The sequence below is a fragment of the Ochlerotatus camptorhynchus genome, unplaced genomic scaffold (genome assembly GCF_037179485.1).
Source record: "Ochlerotatus camptorhynchus isolate MF236.1 unplaced genomic scaffold, CSIRO-AGI_Acam_v1.1 ptg000170l, whole genome shotgun sequence".
In the NCBI taxonomy this organism is placed as follows: Eukaryota; Metazoa; Arthropoda; class Insecta; order Diptera; family Culicidae; genus Ochlerotatus; species Ochlerotatus camptorhynchus.
Window position 1 is genome coordinate 519,520 of NW_027040660.1, and position 22,489 is coordinate 542,008.

The 22,489-nt window shown below is 42.7% G+C and overlaps 1 protein-coding gene across 3 annotated transcripts in view; it reads left to right on the forward strand.

The window, feature by feature from the left end:
* LOC135701630 (protein Skeletor, isoforms B/C) overlaps positions 1-22,489 on the forward strand; it is a 247,711-nt gene that overhangs the window by 223,325 nt on the left and 1,897 nt on the right. For 2 of the 3 annotated variants that reach the window (XM_065222479.1, XM_065222478.1), the window contains 3 exons: positions 21,513-21,932; positions 22,014-22,034; positions 22,113-22,482. In XM_065222479.1, coding sequence (XP_065078551.1) covers positions 21,513-21,932; positions 22,014-22,034; positions 22,113-22,482 — 811 coding nt within the window. The remainder of the gene's footprint in view (positions 1-21,512; positions 21,933-22,013; positions 22,035-22,112; positions 22,483-22,489) is intronic. The other variant, XM_065222480.1, reaches the window with a different exon arrangement.

A 22,489-nucleotide genomic window follows, 5' to 3' on the forward strand; every position in this document is an offset into this window, starting at 1 on the left:
ATCCACCCAAGCTCGTATCTCGAAGAATGGTTGATTGATGGCGCTTATTACGTTGTTGATCAGTCGTACGAGGATCACTGCAGCACATAACTCCAAACGTGGCAGCGTCGTTCGTTTATTTCCAATTGGCGCAACCTTGGACTTTGCGCAGAGAAGATGCGAACTATTATTCACAGAATCGTCGATCGCCCGGATGTATATGCAGGCACCCATGGCTCGCTCGGATGCATCACTATAGCCGTGTCGGAAAATTCGCGACGTCTTGTTAGTGCCGATAACTCGTCTCGGAACCTGAAAGGAGTTGAGAAGGGCCAGACCTTGCACGAAAACTTGGTGTGATGGTGTTGGATTCGTTGAGCTCGATGAGAATTTTCATTTCAAGGTCCGCCTCAGGAACACCTTCTAGGGCTTCGTTGCTATTAGAAGCCCACCTCCGCAGGTGAAATCCTCCGGCAGAAAAGATGATGGAAAGCTCTTGTCGAAGTTGCTTGGCTTCATAAGCACAATCAGCACCCGTCAGTACGTCGTCGACGTAAATCCCTTAATAGCCTTCTCGACTGCATCCGGAAATTGCCCTTGTGGGAGAGCAGAAGCTGCTGTACACATTTTGTCGCCAGATATGATGCGCTTTTGGTACCGTAAGTAACGGTATTTAGGCAGTATTCCTGGATTGGCTTGTCCTCTGACCAGCGCCACAAGATTCGAATGCAGTTTCGATCCTCATCGTAGAGAAGCACCATTATATACATCTGTTTCACATCACCGGCGAGTACAACTGGGGGAAACCGGAATCGCAAAAGGATGTTGACCAGAGAATCCTGTATCACAGGGCCCGCCAAGAGGATGTCGTTGAGGGACTTGCCACTGCTTGTTTTAGCTGAGGCATCGAAGACAACCCGGCACTTTGTCGTCGAACTATCCTCCTTTACGACGCAATGGTGTGGAAGGAAAACACAATTATCCGATACTGGTGTAGTGGCGAGACTCATGTGTCCGAGGTCGATGTATTCTTGCATAAAAGAATGGTACTGTTGTTTCAAATTAGGATTCCCAGCAAAGGATACCTAAATTTCGCTACGAGAAATGGGCACTCAGAACAGAAGACTCTCGGCCCGGTTGCTTCAGGATAAGAAGCTTGGTCGCTACCGTTTTGCTGGTTCCTTTTGCTGATCGATGGTTCTACTTCAACACAGGGGTAGTTGCTTTGTTGGTTATGTGACTAGATGAGTGAAAATGAAAAAGTCATCAGAGATTTTCGAAAATGTCATTGAAGTTTAGTGTTTACCTATGGTTACTTGACCATTAAATAAAAATAAGAATCTGTCATGATTACCTGAGTTTTGTCAAAAAACGTAAATATATATGCTGTATGCTGCAAAGAATAGGCAGTCCTGCAGTTTTGTGACAACCATATGATATGATCACCATAAATATTTCTTTTTATGGCTACTGCTGGACACGGGTTGACCCGATGGTTGGAAATGCAGGCTACGAGAAATGGGCACTCAGAGAGTCGGCCCAGTTGCTTCAGGATTATAAGCTTGGTTGCTACAATTTTGCTGGTTCCAGGAATTTCATTAATGCCAAGTTTAGTAGAAATCCTAAACCATCTCTTTTGAAATTAGTTGTTGGCCCTGAAAAGGGCCGTTTCAGATAGGGAAAATGAACGAAGCTTAACCTCCGCCATGAGTAATTGGTACCCAATACTAATCTAGAACTACTGCTATTTAAAATGTAAATTCCAACATTACTGATTTTGGCTCCGCAAAGTGTCACACACGACTGAGCCTAAACGAGCTAATTAAAAACGTCCCTGACGCTTCAGAGCGTACACTACGTACCTTGCGGTAACGGTCTTCCGCTTGGCGTCTTCAGAGTAGGTAACAGCGTCACAAATGACGTTTTCCAGCAACACCTTCAGCACACCTCGGATTTCCTCGTAGATCAGACCGGAGATACGCATTATCACGACGAGCCTGACGACGGTCTTGGAAATACCCTGTAAGTTATCATGCAACACCTTACGATGACGCTTGGCTCCTCCTTCGCCGAGTCCTTTGCCTTCCTTGCCACGTCCAGGCAATGTTTATGCTGTTTAAGCTGCCTTCGGGTACGGTTGACAGGAAATGGATCCGAAAAAAAATTCCTTATAACTCTAGGGAGCGAGCTCAATACATACTGACCTGCTTGACGGTCTAACAAAGAATGATGCTTATTTTGCTTACTTACTTACTTACTTAAATGATCTATATTTCTTGAATTTGTGTGGTTTACATGTATAACTTATCAAGTGACACAGATGCGTCTTTTCAACTTTAGTTCCTGTGAAATTTCAATTATTATTAATTTCAGTTCCTAGTCCTATCAGGCCTGTTTTAGAGAATGACCACCTTGGTGGGATTGGTTTGTTTGAAAATTTGAAAAAGGAGACTACTTATAACTACTATTTACAACTTCAACTAACCTACAACTACTATGTACACCTAACCTACTATATACAAATTGCTTATCAAAGCATGTTCTGATAAATTACATTTTTGTGCAAATTTAGTCTTAATTTCGTTAATTTTGGAATCTATTTTGGCAATGCCTGCCTCTTCATGTAAATTTGTTATTCTAGTGTCGAAAGGACGATCAAGAACCATCCTCAGCACTCTATTCTGAGCGACCTGGATTTTGTTCCTGTGAGTCTGTGCACATGATTCCCACACCGGAGCTGGGTAGAGGATCGCAGGTGCTATGATTTGTTTGTAGACGGCCAGTTTGTTTACCCTTGAGAGGCGAGATCTGCGGCAAATCAGCGGAAACAGACACCTAACCAAGGCAGAACACTTGATTACTGTTTTCTCTACATGTGAACGGAAGAGGAGCTTTTCATCGAACAACATCCCGAGATAGGTTACTTCGGCGGACCACTCAACCCTTGTGCCATCCATGATTACAGTACAAGATGGAGCCGGTTTCAGTTTGGGCGATTGCCGATGGAGGAACATGATCGCTTGTGTTTTGGTGGCATTGATTTTGATTTTCCACGTGGTGGCATAATCAGCAAAGGCGTTAAGGCATCGTTGAAGTTTGTTCGTTATTTCGCGAGGCATCCTACCTTTGACGGCTATTGCGGTATCATCTGCGAACAGGAAAAACACGCAACCGTCACCGAGGGGAGGAATGTCGGAAGTGTAAATGCTGTAAAGCAAGGGGCCCAGCAGACTACCTTGCGGGACTCCTGCTGGGATCGAAAACGTGTCTGAGAGACAACCATTCAACGATACCTTAAACGACCTTTGCTGGAGGTAGTTACGGGTGATTTTAATAAGATGTAAAGGAAAGTTGAAGTTACAAAGCTTGTACACAAGTCCATCATGCCAAACATTGTCAAACGCCTTTTCAACGTCTAACAAGGCCATGGCTGTGGACTTGGATACAGCTTTGTTACTTCGGATGTTATTCATCACCCGTACTAGCTGGTGATTGGTGGAGTGCCCCTTTCTGAACCCAAACTGTTCCGGAAGGAGAATGTTATTTTCCTCGACAAACTTGAGCAAACGATTGAGAATGAGTTTTTCGAACAATTTGCTCAGCGCTGAAAGGAGGCTGATTGGTCTGTAGCTTGAAGACAATGTTGGATCCTTACCGGGTTTGCGGATTGGTATGATTTTTGCTACTTTCCAGATGCTTGGAAAGTAGTGCAGTTCCAAACATCTGTTGAAGATAGCGGTTAGAAGAGACTGCACTTTCATGCTGAGTCTCTTCAAGATCAAGTTGAATATACCGTCAAACCCGGGAGCCTTCATGTTCTTGGTGCATTTCAGCGCTGAGCAAATCTGTTGTACTGTAATCATATCCGCCGGAGGCACGACACAAGGGGAGGTATCTAGGTTTTGAACGCATTGCGCAACCTGATCATCGAGCGGACTTTGGATATTCGAGCCAAGCAAATGCGATGAAGCTACATGCTCGCCGATCGCATTTGCTTTCTCCTGTGGGGTGATTAAAAGCCGATCGTCATCATTTTCGACTTTGAGAGGTGGAACGGGTTTGGGATGATTTTTCAGGACCTTGGCTACCTTCCAGAATGGTCTGGAGCGGTCATCCAGATTCTGGACAACACGCCCGAAACTTTCATTTCGGAGTGAGTCCATTCTGGAAGCAATCTGCCTATTCAGATCAGCCATTTCACGTTTTTTACCCAGGTCTCCAGTCCTCTGAAACTGGCGTCTACGAACATTTCTCAACCGAATCAGTAATTGGGTGTGGGAATCAATAGCAACAAACTTACCCCTCACAGGAACTTGTCGAACGTATGCCTCGTCAGCCATGGATATGGCCTGTTGGAGCCCTTCCAACGTCCGGTCGATGTCATCTACGGTGTTGAGTAGTGGATTTTCATCGATGTTGCTGTCCACCATTCGTCCGTACTGCACCCAGTTGACATGGTGGTAGTCTTTACGCAGGCAGCTTCTAGCAGGAACCACATTGACACCGACTTCAGTCACCACCGGTTGGTGGTCGGAGCTGAGATCGTTGTGCGCCTCCTGCTTGGATAGTCCGATGTTTGACAGGAAAAAGTCCAGCGTGGAGGGATTTCCCGCCGGAGAGATGAAAGTTGGTTCGTCCGGAAATTGCACAGTGTACAGACCATGTTGTGCGTGGTCGAACAATAGACATCCGTTCCGGTTCCTCTGGTAGTTCCGCCAAGCTTCATGGCGGGCGTTCAGGTCGCCCCCAACGATGAATCGGGAGCTAGTACGGGTGATGGCGGTCAGGTCCTTCTTGAATTGGATTCCTAATCCGTTGCTTGCGGTACACTGGCATGGGCAGTAAACAGCGATGAACCGGACGTTTCCAGTTGGTGATTCCACCTCCACACTAATGGCCTCGATGATAGAAGTGCGGATTTGGGGCAGAGTGCAAAACTTGATTCCCTTTCTGACGATGACCGCTACACCACCCCCCCTGGAGCTGATGCGATCAAGCCGGATAATGTTGTGGTCAGGCAACCAGAAGCTGTCACCGGACTTTAGGTGGGTCTCGGTTAGAAGAACCACGTCGATGCTATGCTTGCGGAGGAAGTCGGCAAGCTCAATCTGTTTTGCTCTTACAGAGCAAGCGTTCCAAGTAGCGATGGTTAGCGGTTTAGACACCATACTGGATGATGAACTTACCGAGCACTTGGATCTGTTCGGGCTTATTGCGGCACTTACGTAGAGCACCGGTCATGTTGACGAAAATTTCCATCAGTTCATCCGCTGAAAACAGATCGGGGTTGTTGTTTTGCGCTGGTGGTTGTCTCCAGAATCCAGGGGGGATGGAGAGCTTTGGCCAGCAGAATCACCAGAAGTTGCTTGAGCGGAATGCACCCGCGAATTCGCTTGCCTTTGCTGAGGAGCACGAAGAGGCGGGAAATCCTCCGTCCGAAATGCCGGGACTTTGTCCTTCTTGCGTCCTGGTTGGTTGTTAACTGCCGCCTGTTTTCGGATGCGTTTGAAGTCCTCGCGTTTGGAGCACTGTCTGTCGGAACCTTGGTGAGCACCACCACAGTTGGCGCATTTTAACGCCACGGCTTCATCCGCAGGGCAGTCGGAAGTAGCGTGGTCTTGAGCGCAATTGCCGCAGCGTGGCTTAATGTTACAGTTGCGGGTGCCGTGTCCAAAGTTCAGACACCGTTGGCACTGAGTCACATCACGATGGCCGCCACGGTATGGCTCCCAGCGGACGATGATGCAATTGATGGAGCGGATGGCTTTCAGCGCGTTGAGCGTCACCGTTCCCTTCTGGAAGTGTACCAGGAAAAGGCAATCCGGATACGCCTTCACATTCTCGTCTCTTCTTGTCATCCGATAGACGGCACTTGGGGCCAGCATGTACCGGTCCCTGATTTCAGCTCCGATAAACTTCGGGTCGAAGTTTGGTAGGCCCCTGATGACGACCTTGAATGGTTTCTCACCGGGAATGTCGTGGGTGAAGAATTCCACCTTAGAAGTCCTCAGGTGGGCAACAACCAAGTCATACTCCGCTTTGGTACGGAGCACCACCTTGGTGCCGACTCTGCCCAACTTGTATTCGGCTTTAACGCCCAGCGTCGCTAGATCCGCGATGAGCTCATTAAGATGAGCATTTTTTACCACCAATGGAGGTAGCTTCACTTTTGCCGCACTCGGGCCGGCAGAATTTTCGTTGTCGATGGTGTCGCCGAAATCACCGATGTCGCTGGCGTTCGTTGCTGTGACGTCATCACGTCCACTCGCACCATCGGACTGGCCTTGGTTTTTCTTCCTCTTCTTGGATCGCTTCACCGTGGCGGAGGTGGTATTCCCAACATCGGTGGGAAGAGTAGCGTACCTATTTGAAATAGGTACACTCGTGCTACACTCACCACTGTTCTTTTCCGCTTTCTCACGGAGCCTGCTCCGGGAGCGCTGTCTTCCTATCACACGATGCGACCGACACTACTGACGACGCGAATAAACGTTTGGAATAACTATCGAACAACTCGACAGAGCGAGCAAATACCGGACTGTACTGCTTGACGAACAAGCAGAGAATGATGCTTATTTTGACCATGAATATCTCTTTTATACCTACTCGAAAGCTAAATTCTTCTTGCAAGTTGTTGCATTTTTGTTCTTTCATCGTTTATGATTGGTTGAATATTACAAATGTATGTTATAAATTAGTGGAGAAAGCCGTTGAAAATTTTATTCAACGTGTTCGATTCATTGTAACTGCACCATAACTAAGCACAATGGCTCGCACCAAGCAGACCGCTCGTAAGTCCACCGGAGGGAAGGCTCCTCCTGAAATCGCGCAGGACTTTCAAGATCGATCTGCGCTTTCAGAGCTCGGCCGTTGCAGGATTCCAGCAAGGCCATCTGGTCAGTCTGTTCGAAGATACCAACCTGTGCGCCATCAACGTCAAGCGTGTCACAATTATGCCAAAGGACATTCAGCTGGCTCGTCGTATTCGTGGTGAACGCTCTTAATTTCTCCGTTAAAATCTAACAAAACTGGCCCTTTTCAGAGCCATTAAAAGATTCCACAAGAGAGTTGGGAATGAAATTTCTGCTGCTTTCACTGATCGCATCACAGTGAATCCTGATTTTAAAATTGCAACCAGCAAGTGCCCTAGAATCAAAAGCGGTGCGATGCTAGTTTTCATTGCTGTGACAACGACTGTAAGGGGCTTAGAAGCAGAAAGATGAAAGCCAATTCTCTATCGATTTCCTCTTTTGTGATCACCATGGCTTCACTAACCTATTTCGCACTATTTCTGCTATTCTCAAGGGGTAAGTCACTCAGCACAGTGTGCCGGGCCATATCCTGCCACTCCTGAGCCGTTCCCTAAGGGATGGTCCATTAATTATGTCACGCAAATTTGGCCCATTTTCAACCCCCCCTCCCCCTTTGTCACATTTTTTGTATGGACCTTAATTTTTTTTTTTGAATGGCTCGTCACAGTTTTCTAAACCCCTTCTAAACCCCCGTAAATGTGTGACATAATTAATGGACAACCCCTAATAAACAAATACCATAAACGAACTGTACCCCGGATGGGTAAACTAATCAACAAATGGTTTGGATGATACCCCGAACACGTCGTTAAGCTCTTTTTTATGTTTAAATTTATTAGGGCTGCCTCAACATACAATTTTATATCAATCTCTTAAATCGAAACGAAATTTTTATTGCTACCACTCAACCTAATTAATTAACGATTTTTAAACCAATCGAAATCTCCCGGAACTCCAACCCGATGGCAAAACCGAACGTCTTAGCTTGAGCTCCTTCTTCTTGGCATAATACATTCCGACGTCGAAAACCTCCGAGAGCTTTTTACCCTGAATTATCACCTTCAGCAGTTCCTCTTCCAGATTGAGCAGAAAGGTGTAGTGCTTCCAAATCGTTTCCGTCGGATTAACCAGCAACGTTCGGATGACATTAGAGTAGTAGGACATGTAACGCGCACCCAGAGCACATATGTTCGATCCCAAATGCAGATAGTTCTTGTCACTGAATGCACTGAACTTCAAGCTGAATTTACCACCCAACTGGATAATCACCAGGTAGCACATGTCCAACTAGTTGGTATCCACACCGGAGACGTACCTTTTGTCCGTCAGAGCTTGCTGGACACCCTCCGACAGTTTGGCATGTTTTACTTTCTTAACTGCATCGATAATCTCCATGATGCAATCCTTGAGGTACTTGTTGAATACGTCTACCGTCACCAGGCAGGCCTTCTTGATGGTGATAACCTCGGAGTCCTCCTTGGAGCACCCGATTTGGATGCTGATGCCCACCGTGTCGAAGCTCTTGTCCTTGGCGAAGGCTCACCACGATTCACAGAATTCACCCGGGAAGTTATCCTTGAAGAAGACGCTCAACGATTTGCCATCCTTGGATCCCTTCATCGCCTCCAGCAGCTTTTCAAAATTGGCCTTGTCTTTGTCCCGAACCAACAGTTTCACCTTCTTGCTGGTCAGGAAAAAGATGGACTTTTCCGACAGCATCGTAATCGTATCGATCAGCTCGTATCCCAGCAGCCAGGTCTGCTATGAGGTGGATTTGCTGTAAATGGTTTCCTCGTCTACACCGACCGCCGTCAGAATGCAATCCACCTTCGGCAGCGAATCATCATGGAAAAACTCTGATTCCTTCCAGTTGGCATAGAGGCATTTTATTCGTCGGTAGAAGGAATCCTTATCGAGCTCGATATTCGACATTTTCGTGGCCGTGGCGATTGCAAACCAAAACATTCTAGCTGTCAGAAATATCGGATTGCCAAATATACCATAATAAAGGTATTTTACGAAAAATCACAGCTTGCTCTATGACCGGCACTGCCGGCAAAATCGGCACAACTGTGGCACACATGCGGCACACTGAAAAAAATGTTGACCCAAGATTGGTGTGCGGAGTGACCTACCCCTTGGCTATTCTCTTCTATCATCCACAACAACAATGGTATCAATGAATGTTTGCTGTCGATTTAACGTTATCAGACCTTCTTAGTTGCTTCCTCCGTGAATGATCAGAACTAATCAACTTGCACAGTGCGGTTGTTACTAGAGACCAAGAATTCCTCAACATCTCCACGGCTGTCTCGAGTTGTGTTAGTGAGATAGGTTATTTTTAGATCAGGATTCATGTGGTAAGTGATGCGATCGGTTAAAACAGAATTTGTTTTTATTTCAATCTAGTGGGGATAGGATTAGGCAAAGTGAAAAATTGCAAGGATGGGGACGGGCCTGGGATTGAACCCCGACCTCCTGCTCAGTAAGTAGCAACGGTAACCACTGAGCTACCGAGCCTCGTCGTAATGCTACATCGACATGTTTCATCTAGGAATGGTTCTCTGATGACTGTGTTGGGAAAGCAGCATATGCATGTACGTAATTGGTCGATTTATTAGTTAATTCGACGCTTTTGGACAATGCTAGACATTTACCACTTTTTCAATAGTTTCTTGTTGAAAATCAACTGTCGGAACTGTCAACTGCTATGGATGCGTAGAAATATTACTGATCGGTTGGTGATAAAAATTTTGAAATTGGACCAGGGGCAGCTGAGTTATTAACGTTCAAAATCGTTCACAATTTTGTTTCATGTTCAACTAGATAAACTTGACAAATAACAGATTTTTAGCGATGGGCCCAATCTTAGATCCATAGGCCAACATTAGAGGCAATTCCCCTATATGGAAATTTATGTTTCCATAAGGTTATGGAGATCCGCGTGATGATGTGTTCATGCAGATCCCATTCGTAGTATTCCTAGCTAGTAGACGTATTGAAGAACAATTTTGCCCCACTAAACTATACGGTGATTTGTTTATAGCAGATTTACATTTACGATCTAGTGGGATGCGGAAAAAGGTTTCCGCATCCCACTAGATCGAACTGGTAAAATGTCCCTCGAATGTAAAACCATCAAACAATCATTCCGTTAAAGTACTCCAACGAAATCTTTCTGCAACTGACACCCAAGCACCGACTTGATATTGGAATTGTCTTGGGAAGCCTTCGACATTCCAACGGAACTCCATTGAACGTAAATAACGACGACCGATAAACAGGGAATGAAACCACAACTATGCGTCCTATGCATGCAACTGACATTCATTGAGATTCACCCTCCAATTCCTCCGTAAGTCGAAACGGCCTTACGCAAGCCATTGTTGGATAATTGAGTGAGAAAGAATTTAATGTGGGGTGCGCCCGTTCGGCGACATGTTTTAAATTAGTACCATCAACAGTTTTCGCTGCTGGGTGTGTTGTGCAGAATTGGCATTCATTTGGAATTGACGCTCGCTTTAAAATTCCTTTTAAACAAATCGCCCGGGCAAACACGATCTCATTCGCCTTGCTCAAAAACCAGAACAAAGTGGACTAATTTGCTGTGCAATAATACCATTCAAGTTCTTTTTGAGGAAAGAAGACTGGTCCTGGTTATTATACTGACGATGACCGTCATAGAATAAATACTACTGAAAAGCACCCTCACAAAAAAAAAATGCTATGCATAAAGCGCTGGGACCACCTCGTCGACCCACTACTGGGAACGAGTGGCAGCAGCAACTATCTGCAGCAAAGCCATCATCTCGTGTGCTGGTGTGGTCATTCCGGACTCTTCCCAGCTCAGTGGAAAATCAGAAGGAAGAACTTTTGTGAGTAATTATGAAGCGTAAACATAAAAGAAAACTTTCTCTCCATTGGTCACCGCCGGCCGTCACCCTTCAAGGACCCCGTTCTGGGAGGAGAGGACTTCAACAAGCGCATACCAAGCGGGGTTTCCCCCTTCTTGTATAAGGATTGGAAAAGTTCAACAAGCTTTTGGTGCTTGTGAAAATGGAAATATGTTTTAAAGGGGTTTACATATATTGAACTACTTTTTGAATTTGAAAATTCCGTCCAAAGAGATTTTAATATAAATCATTTTGGCTTCACTTTCTTCGTCGAAACAGAAACTTTCAATCCGCCCTCTACTGAGTGTTCTTACATTTCCGTAGGAATAACTTAATATCGCATTAAATTTGTCTTGTGTGACTTGCTTTGAATTTGGTCCAAAAGTTCTATGCACTTAGCGTTAGCGTTAGCGTTGTTATGATATACTTCGTAGATTGAATACTAGCGACACTCACGTCTCTTCTGAAATTCTCAGTTATACTACTTTCAGGAATAATGCAGGGGAGTAAGCATTGGTTCCAATCTAAACAAGAGTAACAGAAGCATGACAGTCGCTATTGCCGGGAACACCCATCTTTACGAAAACTAGGGATAGGGAAGGAAATGTTGATGCTGTACTAGGAATAGCTTACACACTTAGATTAGAATCAAAGGTTGCTAATTTTCGGTAGAATATTGCATTAAATTTGTAAGTCCTCTAGACTTGCTCTGAATTTGTTCCAAAAGTTCTATGCACTTTCACAGAAAGTCATCCGGACTTGTTAAATCCTCTGGGTCTGCTCAAGAAGATCCAATAATTTGCACGGTAGTCTAGGACATAATATGGAAATTGTCTAGACATGTCCTCTGGAAGTCCTCTGAACTTGATATGGAAGTCTTGTAAAACACTCAGAACTTGTTCTAAACGGGTAGTAACGGAAACGATGAAATGCTTTTTAAACCTTGGAAGAATGCTCTTTTACTGAGTAGCTTCTCAGATTTCAGCCCGTGTGTTTTTAGTCAGAGGAGCGAAGCGACGGGCAACCGGCTAGAATGATCTTCCAAAAGAAGCATGTTTTAGAATCGGTTTGTGTGAATCTGTCAAACATTGTCAATTATGATTAGTTCCATTTTGGAATCCGAAATGACAACTTTCGGCTCTAAAACAACTTTTAAGAACCCTACAATATGGGTATTCTTGGAACCGGGATAAAGGGGTCGGAAACCGTTGTATGACTCCATTTTGAAATCCAATTTGGCGACTTCCGGTTCTAGCAAGAATTCAAATACGAAACGTACAAAAATATGACGAAAATTGAGGAAAAGTAATTTCAGGAAAGCGTTCTGAAATGTTCAAAGAAGTTCCGAGAACTTCAAGGAAGTTGCAAGAATTTCAAAGAAATGCCTAAAATTCCACTGAAATTTCTAAGAATTTCTGTCCCGTAACGTAGGTAGATCACCTTTTCGTGGTACGTTACAGGGTGTATGATCTACCACATTTAAATCTGGCCCGAAGCTCTTCTTGTTGACGATTATGAACCTCGGTTTTGAGATTGGATACAAGAAAAGGTTCGGAGTCCGCTTTGAGAAGCGTTGGAGAACGGTTGTGTGTTTTTGCTCCGCTGCGTGCTTTTATTTTTTTAGAGCTCGGGCTATCTTTGTGCTGGTGTGTAGTTTTTTGGTGCTCGCATTTGAATAGTTTTGTGTCCCGGGCGCGATAATTTGATTTAGAATGATTTGTGCTGATGTTTTCCCCCTTGTTGCTTAGGTGCCTGGTGTGCTCTCGCTTTCTTTTGTTGCCGGGTGTGACTCGACCGCGCTGATCTATTATTAAGTTTTTGCTATGTGTATTGCTTTTGTGCACAGAGTGACTTGAAAAAAAAAGTGATATTTATAGCGAATTCGTTTATTATTCAGTTCCAACCTGGATCGGGTATCAAGATTGGGTCTGCTTGTTTTCTAACAAACGCCAGTTTGCTCGTTTGTTTTTAAAACCTAGCTCAGGTTGAGGTTCGCACTGACAAAAAGTTCGGTTTCGCACTGGGTTGGAACTGGTTCCAACCCCGATAATAAACGAATTCGCTATTAGTTATTGTGCGGTTGGAATCGTTGGAGAAGGAATTGTTTGAAAATGACTAGAGAAAAATAAGCATCAGGAATGCGCTCCTGAACATATTGTTCTTATACACTTCTCGATTGCATTTTCGAGGGGACGTGTCTGCTTTTTTGGGCAGTGCGTTTGATGGTCGGTTTGGTGTGGCTGGTGGCTCGCCAGCGCGTGCTGCGCCACTATCACGTAGGAAAAAATTTCCCCTATCTGATGGTGGTGTTGACATGTGTGGGCGGGATGCCGGTTGCGCTGGATTGGGGATCGGATGTATTGTTTGCGGGAGCGGATGCGTCCCTTCGGGAGAGTAATCGAGATTTATTTTCATCGTTCTTATTTGTAGAGGGATGATCTCGATCGCATGAAGCATGTTCCTTGAGTTTTGACGGTTACGTTATTATTTTTTTTTTTTTCATGTTGAAGCATGATTCGTTAAGAAAAAAAATGTCGCGATCGAACTTGCAAGCTTGGCACTTGACCGATTAGTTTTTGCTGTGTTGTTAGGTGTGTCCTTAACATGATCAGGAGGGCCGTGGTTGAAGACTGACGGTAGTCACGGCGGGTCGTGTTTGATTGTGGGGATTGATGGTTTTGACGACGAAATATGAAAGAGAAAACAGTCGTTTTAAAACGCAATAGAGTTCGGTCGAGATAGCTTAAAAGATGTGCAAAATGTGTACGCTGGTAAAATCGGCAAGCGTGAAGAAAGGGGCACGGTAGCCCAAAAATGTTAAAGTTTTATGGATTCTGTTCCCGTCTTACGGAAGGACCAAATCGAAACAACGAACATCGCGTAAAAGTAGAATTTAATGAAGGCATAAGCGCTTTTTCGTAGCTTTTTTGTCTCTGGGTTTAAAAGATCATCGGTGGTAGAGGCTTGTCCTTGTGTGGAGGGCGCCACCGTGGAGTTTGAGTTTGAATAAATCACAGGTTCTATTATATTATAAAAGGTGTTATATCCTAGACATATGGTAAGTTACAAATTCGCTGTTGTCGTCGTCGTAGGCGCCGTCGTAGGCGCCGTCGTAGGCGCCGTCGTAGGCGCCGTCGTAGGCGCCGTAGGCAGTACCGTTAGTATATTTAAAATTAACCATCAGCCGCTGAAACTATATGAATTATCGCGTATCTTTGTTTTCCATTACATACCAAGTGAAAAGTTATTCATATTTTGTCGTGGTGTGTTGTGGTTTTGAGACGCTCGATAATCCTGAAGGGATCGGTTTTGCTTAATGAGCGGAATATCATGGGTTTAATCCCAAGCTCTCCCACAACAGAATAAACCACCATCGTTGGGTTCCAATAACCAAAAGTTGAATAGTTTAAACCATGAATTTCGGAATCGTGATCCAGTTTGGAAGACATTGTTGGCTGCTTTCAGAGACGTCGCTTCATTTGAATACCTTTTTGGTATTGGTTTATTGGAGAGGTCCCAGAACTCTTCAAATGATACGGAACATCACTGTTGAATGAGGATTCATGTAAGACCCATTTTGACTGATGAGAGGGCGCGTCTTTGGAAAGGTCCTAGAACGCTACGAATATTGCGAAACATCACAATTGAATTAGGCTTCTTGTGAGAAGAGCTGTAACTGTATCGGAAACGAACCCCTCATTACTTTTCCATAGTAATGAGGTACTACGACATGCACTAGACAAAGGACACGGACATATCACAAAAGATCAATGTGTTGGTCGCAAAGATTACCATTCGATGAGAGGGAGAAAAAAATCTGAGTTAACCTGTTTTACGGTAACTCAAATCGCAGAACTGTAACTTGAGTTCTGAACGATGGAATTTTAGAATGGGATTGACATGCTATTAATTTGCTGGATGGGACAAACTGACCTAATGATGTTTTCAAATTTTTCACGATGTAAGTCCCACAAGCTATCACATAATATGAATGTAGATGCCGGTTTTTTCTCAAAATTGTCGAAAATACATATGGGACTGATATGCGATTCTAGGCAGTATAGGTCTATATTTCAGTGGTTTAGGGAAATTTAGTGCAATTCTTAGGCCATTTGTTAGCCATTTGGGTAAATCCAGATTATGTGGTGATAATAAGTAATTTCTTATGTTTCCAAACATTTTAACAGTTCACTATAATTAAGGCGTATGCAATGTTATTTGAAGATTTTCAAGCCGTTTTGATATTCTGAGGCCATTTTGGTATGTCTAAGCTCTTTTTGGCGTTCTAAGATCGGCGTTTGATAAACGGGCAAGCTGTGGACACGAAAAATCTACCATTGGCATCGGTTTGTAAAATCTTGAAGCGTTATACCCATATTGGCCACTTTCCCCGGAGCATCCATAAACTGCTTCAGGATTACCATGGATTACTATGAACATGGAGAATCTACAATAGGAAATGGTTTGAACAATCTTGAAGTTTGACACTCATATATGGTTTCGATTACATTCAATATCGACGACTTCTAATTCAGCATATCAACACATATGACTTTCCTTTCTCTTATCTTTCACCTATGCATCTATGCTTCTTTGTTAAGAATCAACCTTAGCCCTCATTTATATTTATAGACGTTATGCTTTTGATTATCTGATCATTATAACACATATTACTATCTATCAAAAATTCGGGATGAGGAGGGTCCATCAGGGCCCCAATTGAAGTGATTTGGATGGGGAGAATGTAAAAATGTCACCTCCCTGTTGCTACCATTTCGTGGATAAAAGGCGGGCTCTTCTCCCCATTCATGGGGCGTCTTCCTGTTGGATGGCTCGTTTTCTGACCAATTGGCTGATAAAGTTGTTGAAAGGAGATTCTTAACTGTCCCAAGGAAATGAATAGGGGAATTGCCTATCAATCCATACATTCGTGTTTGGCCCTTCATAAAGCGATTTGCTGATGATTATCAGAGGTTATTAAGCTTGATCAAGTTCAACAGTGATGAGAGCCCACAGCTATCGGACTAGTTTCCGTGCTACAATGAGTGGTCGACCACTATCAACATCATCATCAAGTTCTAAGAATTTCAGATAGCTTAAGATGAGGCTTTAGAGGAGCTTCGAGAACTTCAGTAAAATTTCTAAACTAAAGTTCTCGGAACCTCCCTAAGTTCCCTTAATTTTGCAAAAGTATCCAAAGCTCATTAGAAAATTACTTTTCAGTTTATTAAAAATTATGGTAGTATTTAAACACTTTATGAGTTCCATGAACGTACCTGAAGTTCTTGGAAATTTCCACTCAAATTTCCGTAGCTTACCTCAATTTTCCAAACATTCCTCAAATATACGGAGCTTCCGTGAAGCTCAAGGAAATTTTCCAAACTTTTCGACGCTTCACTTAAGTTTTTTTTTTGTTGTAAATTTAATTATTTGTTTAGGCTCAATCGAATAAACTTTCGATTATCTTTTGCGTTATACATTATTAATGTCTTAAATCTAAAGTTAAAATCTAAAGTTAAAGGAATTGAACCGAGTGCTCGTGGTATTCTCGAGGTTAGAAGAGATTACCAGTTTCAGGATTCGGAGATAAAGAAGGAGGTTTCAAATATGATTTGCGATACAAATATTTTATTATTCCTAAAACATATTCCCTTAAGCTCTAGGCATGAAAAATAATATAAGAATAGCCAAGGAGTCCTCTAAATTTCCCTGAAAATCTAGGAATAGTTAAAGAATTCTCGGACCATTCCAGAAGTACTCAGATTTCGCAGAACATTCTAGAAATTCCACAGCATCCCGGAAATTCCAAAAAAATATCAAAAATTCCTAGAAATTCCTAGAATTTTTGAAAGTTTGTCAGAATTACCAAGAGCTTCCATCATTTTCTAGAACTTCTCTGAAAATCCTAGAATTTCCCAGAAAATCCGAAATAGAATTTCCCAGAAGAAACTTCTCAAAAATTAAAAAAAAAATTGGAAAACTCTCCAAAAGTTCCGGTAACTACTCAGAAGATTTAGGAGCAGGGGATTTTCCATAGATTTCGAGAACTTCCCAGAAGATCCAACAATTTCCCTGAAGTACTTATGCTTCTCACAAATTCCGAGTACAACTGAATATAGATCAGTGATGCTCAGCTGAAGGCATATGGCAGGCCATATTGCAAGTATCTACGTAAACTGCGGGCCACGCTCATCTCCGTAGTAAAGGGTGATGAAAACAGCCAAGGGAGGCAAGATAAAGGGGCGATTGAAAGATTTTTTGTTTAGCTACTTTCCTCATAATTCATTGCATCGGTAACAAATTTATTTTTTAGATCTTGAAACCAATTTAGATCACGCATTCATTAAAAATATTGTTTCTATAAAACTGTAACAGATTTCATGAGCTCTAAAATTAAGTTAATAAGGCCTCATTACGACTTAAGAAGTTTTCCGAACTACAAAATCATGAAAATTATCCGAAGGCTGCTATGCTGAACGCCATGAATTTTAAAAATTGAAAGGTAGTAGTAAGAAATTCTTTTAGAAACCATGAGCTTGAAAACAAAAACTTGGGACCTGTCATGAGCTTGGATGAATTTACAGGAAACAATTAAAATTGAATTTCTATGAGAAGTGACATATTCCAAAGGTTATTCCGAAAAGAACTCCCAGGAAATTCTGGAAAGTATTCTTATGGAATTCCGAGGAGACTTGAAAGTAATTCTGAAAAGAACTTGAAAGGCTTTGTGAGGAAAGCTTTAGGAAAATACTTAAAGGCCAACTGAAAAGTGGAATTACATGGAAATTCTGAAGAAATGTCCAGGAGAATTTCAGAGCATCTCTTGGAAGAACTCAAAGATAATTCAGAGGATAGTTCAAAAAAATATCCAAAACTCCCCAACTCCAAATAAATTCAGACAAGAGTACCAGGGCAATACTGACAAGAACTTGTTAGCTGTTGTGACGTTAATTTCAAAGGAACTGTGATAAGAATTCGAAAGGAATCTGTATCTGAAGTTTCAATTCAAGTTCAAGATTCAATTCCAAAGGAATTTTAAGGAGAATTTAGTATTCTCGACAGCATCAAGAAGAGGCTATTTATGGGAGTTCAAACTCACAACATGTGAAGATTGTGTCATGTGAGTATTGAGGAGAACTCAACAGAATGATAAAATATGTATAACGGAATTTTGTGAATATAATGACATGTTATGAAAAACTCGAGAGTTCCAAACAGAGTTCCAAAAGAACTCTGATAATAAATGCAAGTAAATCTCAACTTGATAAAAGTTTCCGTGAACCGCATGTGGTCCGTGGGCCATTGGATGAGCACCACTGATCTTCTAAATCTCGGTACGCCTCAGAAATTCCGTGAATTTTCCAGAAGACCCTCGAACTTCCTAACAGATGTGAGAGCTTCTCAGAAACTCCTAGAACGTTCCAAAAAATCCAATATTTTCCCAGTAGATCTCAGAAATTTTTAGGAATTCTGAAAACTTTCTAAATCCGAATACTTCCCAGAAATTCTGAGAGCTTTCCATAAGTTCCAAGAATTTCTCAGAAGATCTGAGAACATCCCAAAAAAATCCATGCATTTACAAGAAATTCGGAAAACTTCCCAAAAAGTCCGAGAGCTTTCCAAAAGATTCAAGAACTTCACAGAAATTCCGAGAACTTCCCAGAGTTTTCAGGAACTTCCTCAGAAGATGCGAAAACTTTCCAAAAATTTCGAAAACTCCCCATCAGTTTCGAGAGTTTTCCAGAATTTCCAAAAGAATGGCAGAAAATTCGGGAATCTCTGAAAATTTCCCAGAAGATCCGTAAATTTTCTAGAAATTCTAAGAACTTCCCAAAAGTTCCAAGAACTGCCAGAGTTTCCGATGACTTTCCAGAATTTTCCACGGATTCTTACAAGATGCGTGCACTTTGAAGAACATCCGAGCACTACTCACAATTTCTGTGAGCTTCCTAGAAGTTTCTTCCAAGAACTGTTCAGAAGATCCTTGAATTTCGCAGAAATTACGAGAACTTTCTAAAAAAAACCCGAGAACTTCCCGGATGCTCGGCAAATTTAACAGAAATTCCAAGAGCTAATCAGAAGTTCAGAAAACTTTCTAGAAATTCGGAGAACTTCGCAGAAGTTCTGCAATTTTTCTAGAAATCCCAAGAACTTCTCATAAGTTCAAAGAACTTCACAATAATTCTAAGAACATTCCAGAAATTTCAAAATTTCGAAATTCTAAGATGTGAAAACACCCTGAATGCGAAATACTAAGAAATTCCAAGAACTTCCCAAATATTCCGAGAACTATCCACATTTTCCAAAATCTTAGCAGAGTTTTCAAGAACTTCCCAAAAGTTCCGTGAACTTCCAAAAAGATCCGAATTTTTCTCATAAATTGCGAGAACGTCTCAGAAGTTGGAAGAATTTTCCCGGAATTTGCATGACCTTTCTAAAAAATCCCGGATACTTCCTAGAAGACCCTAGGACTTCCCAGAAACTCCAGGACTTTCACCCAACTTTTGAAAATTCCGAAAACGTACCGTATACCGTTATTGGTTCAGACCATTGGCAAGAACTAAAGAGCAGTGCTCCCAAAATGAGTAAAATATTTTTGCAAAACGACAGCTGTTCTTAAATTGTCACATATTTTGATTGACAATATTGGTAGCGAAGGAACGGGAATTCATTTTGAAGTCTGACAAATACCCTTCAATGACGTATGGAGATCGGAAATCGATGTGCAACGCCATATTGAAATCCAAGATGGCGATTTTTGGTTGCAGGAAAATTATGAAATATAGTTTAATATCCCTCAATATGGAAATTTTCAGAATTGGGGTGCCGCCTAGAGACTGTAAATCGATGCCTGGATCCAAAAATCAAGAATTATAAGCAATTAGTTGAGTTTGTCGGCATTCACTTATCCAAATTGTATGGAACAGCCACAAAATGGAAGGTTTAGACGTCACCCCGATTCTGGCAATACCCATATTGAAGGGTATTAGACAGTATTTCACAGTTTTTCAATATACGGAAGCCACCATCTTTGATTTTAAGATGGCGTCGGACATCGATTTCTGGTTTCCATACGTCACCACGATTCCGAAAATTCCCATATTGAAGGGTACTTTACTGTATTTCCCAGTTTTGCTATATCCGGAAGTCGCCAACTTGGATTTCAACATGACATCGGACATAGATTTCCAGTTTCTAGACGGCACCCCAATTTCAAAAATACCTATAGTGAAGGGTTTTCGACAGAATTTTCAATTTTTCTGAAATTAGAAGCCACCATCTTTGATTTCAAGATGGTGTCAGACATCAATTTTCGGTATCAAGACGTCATTCCAATTCCAGAAATACCCATATTGAAGGGTATTTGACTGTATTCACCTATTTTTATATAACCGGAAGCTTCTTCTTCTTCTTCTTCTTCTTCTTTTCCACAGTTATTAATTGAGAGCTTTCGACGCCTGTACCATTTTTGCATTGGTATAATTGTGTGGCAAGTCCAATCATACTTCTATGCCCAGGGAAGTCGAGAAATTTTCCAACCCGAAAAATTCCTAGACCGGACCGGGAATCGAAGCCAGCCACCTCCAGCATGGTCTTGCTTTGTAGCTGCGCCTTTACCGACTGAGCTAAGGGAGGCCCCTGAGCTAACCGGAAGCAACCATCTTAAATTTCAAGCTGGTGTCAAACATATATTTCCAGTCTTAAGACGGTACATCGGTTCGAAACAATAAAAAACCATATATTGAAAGGTATTTGACAGTATTTCCCTGTTTATCTGCAACCGTAGGCACAATCTTGGATTTCAAGGTGGCGTCAGATATTTGTTTCCGGTCTCCATACGACATCCCGATTCCAAAAAAATACCTATATTGAAGAGTATTTGACAGTATTTCCCAGGTTTAATATAACCAGAAGCCGCCATAATGATTTTAAATATGGCGTTAGACATCGATTTCCTGTCTTTAAACGTCACCTCGATTCCAAAAATACCAATATTGAAGGGTATTTGTCTGTATTGCCCAGCTTTTCTATAACCGGAAGATGCCATCTTAAATATCAAGATGGCGTCAGACATCGATTTCCGGCCTCTAGACGTCATCCCGATTCCAAAATTACCCATATTGATGGGTATTTTACAGTATTTTCCAGTTCTTCTATAATAGGAAGGCGCCATATGGCGTCGGACATCGATTCCCTCCGAAGCCGAAAATACCCACATTGCATAAAACATCATTTGACTTCCCGATTTTTCGGTATTTGAAACCCGTCATTTCGACTTGGCAATACATAAATTTTTTCATCAAATACAAATTCTGTTCAATTAACTGCCATCACTGGCAAAACTGAATATTACGGTGAACTACAACAGCACCGGCTCTGTTCTTGAATCCAGAACATCATTCTTGTGAAACATGAAACCCGGTACTCGAAAATCAGAACTACACCGTGTGCCGCGAACTGGTTAACACTGTGCGGTTTTGCTTGTAACAACAAAACCGAACCGACACCAATACGCATATACCGTACACATGGTACAACAGATCAGTACATCGGTATTGATTTAGAAATCCGCCTCGGTGCTGAACCGGTGTTTTACCCATCACTGATACCATTCTATAATAAAAAGTCATGAATAAGCCCAAAAAGAGCGATCCATCACTGCTCAGAACTGTACACTAAAGATACGCTCGCACACTATTGTAAGCATTGAATATATTCCTGTACCCCAAACAGTTTCAGTTGGGTGAATGTATCCACTGGATTATCCGTGGCATTGATAAGCTAGCCATATTGTTAATAAAGAGTCTTTGCTTCCACTCACTTGCAGGTCGACTTTGGCGACGTGTTCATCCCGCCGGGCTTGGACGTTCCCAAGCCACGCGTCCTGCCCGAGTTCAAACGGTTCGCCCACGATCTCCGGTCGAGCAACATCAGCATCCTGGATGCGAAGACCTTCTACATCCCGAACCTGCACTACGACGGTGCCGGACCGGACGCATACTTTTGGGTAGGCAACGGATCCGAGCCGAACATCATGGGTATTAAAGTTCCTAGCGAAAGTGGCTCGCTGGATCGGCTGCGGGGCTACCATGGTGAGGACATCGAGATCCAACTGCCCGGCAATTTGACCGTATACGACATCGATTGGCTGGCAATATGGTGCATCGAATATCGGCAAAACTTTGGTCACGTGCACATCCCGAAGAACTTGGACATTCCACCCGCAATGGGTCAGACGAAGATAGCGGTAAGTTGGATTAGGAAGGAGGTTGTTTGTGTGAGGAAAGGTGATAGTGCGTACAACTAACAAAATTTTGCTAAATTACAGCCAACTTGGTGGTATAAAACGGTAACTACTAACTACTAATGATGTGAGACTTGCTCGTCGGATTGGAAGTAACTTACGTTTTTTTTTTTCTATTCGCAGACCACATCTTCAACTTCATCGACAATTACATCGTTCGGGCAACCGACAGCAACGCCAACCAGCAAACTTAGCGTCAACTGCCGGGAGTTATTATCAGGCAGACTGAACGTAATGTGGAAGGTCGTTGGAGAGTACGTCGAAATTGAGTTGATCGGAAGGATCGAAGAAAACCAGTACATGGCGTTTGGAATATCCGGCCGGAATGGACAACCGCAGATGGTCGGTTCTGATGTAGTGGTAGCGTTCTACGATCGCAAAATGCGTCTTTTCCGTGCAGAAGATTACTACTTGTCGGCACTAGCACAATGCGATGGCAAGCAAGGTGTCTGTCCAGATGAGCGGATAGGCGGCAGAAATGATGCGGAGCTGAGTAAGTT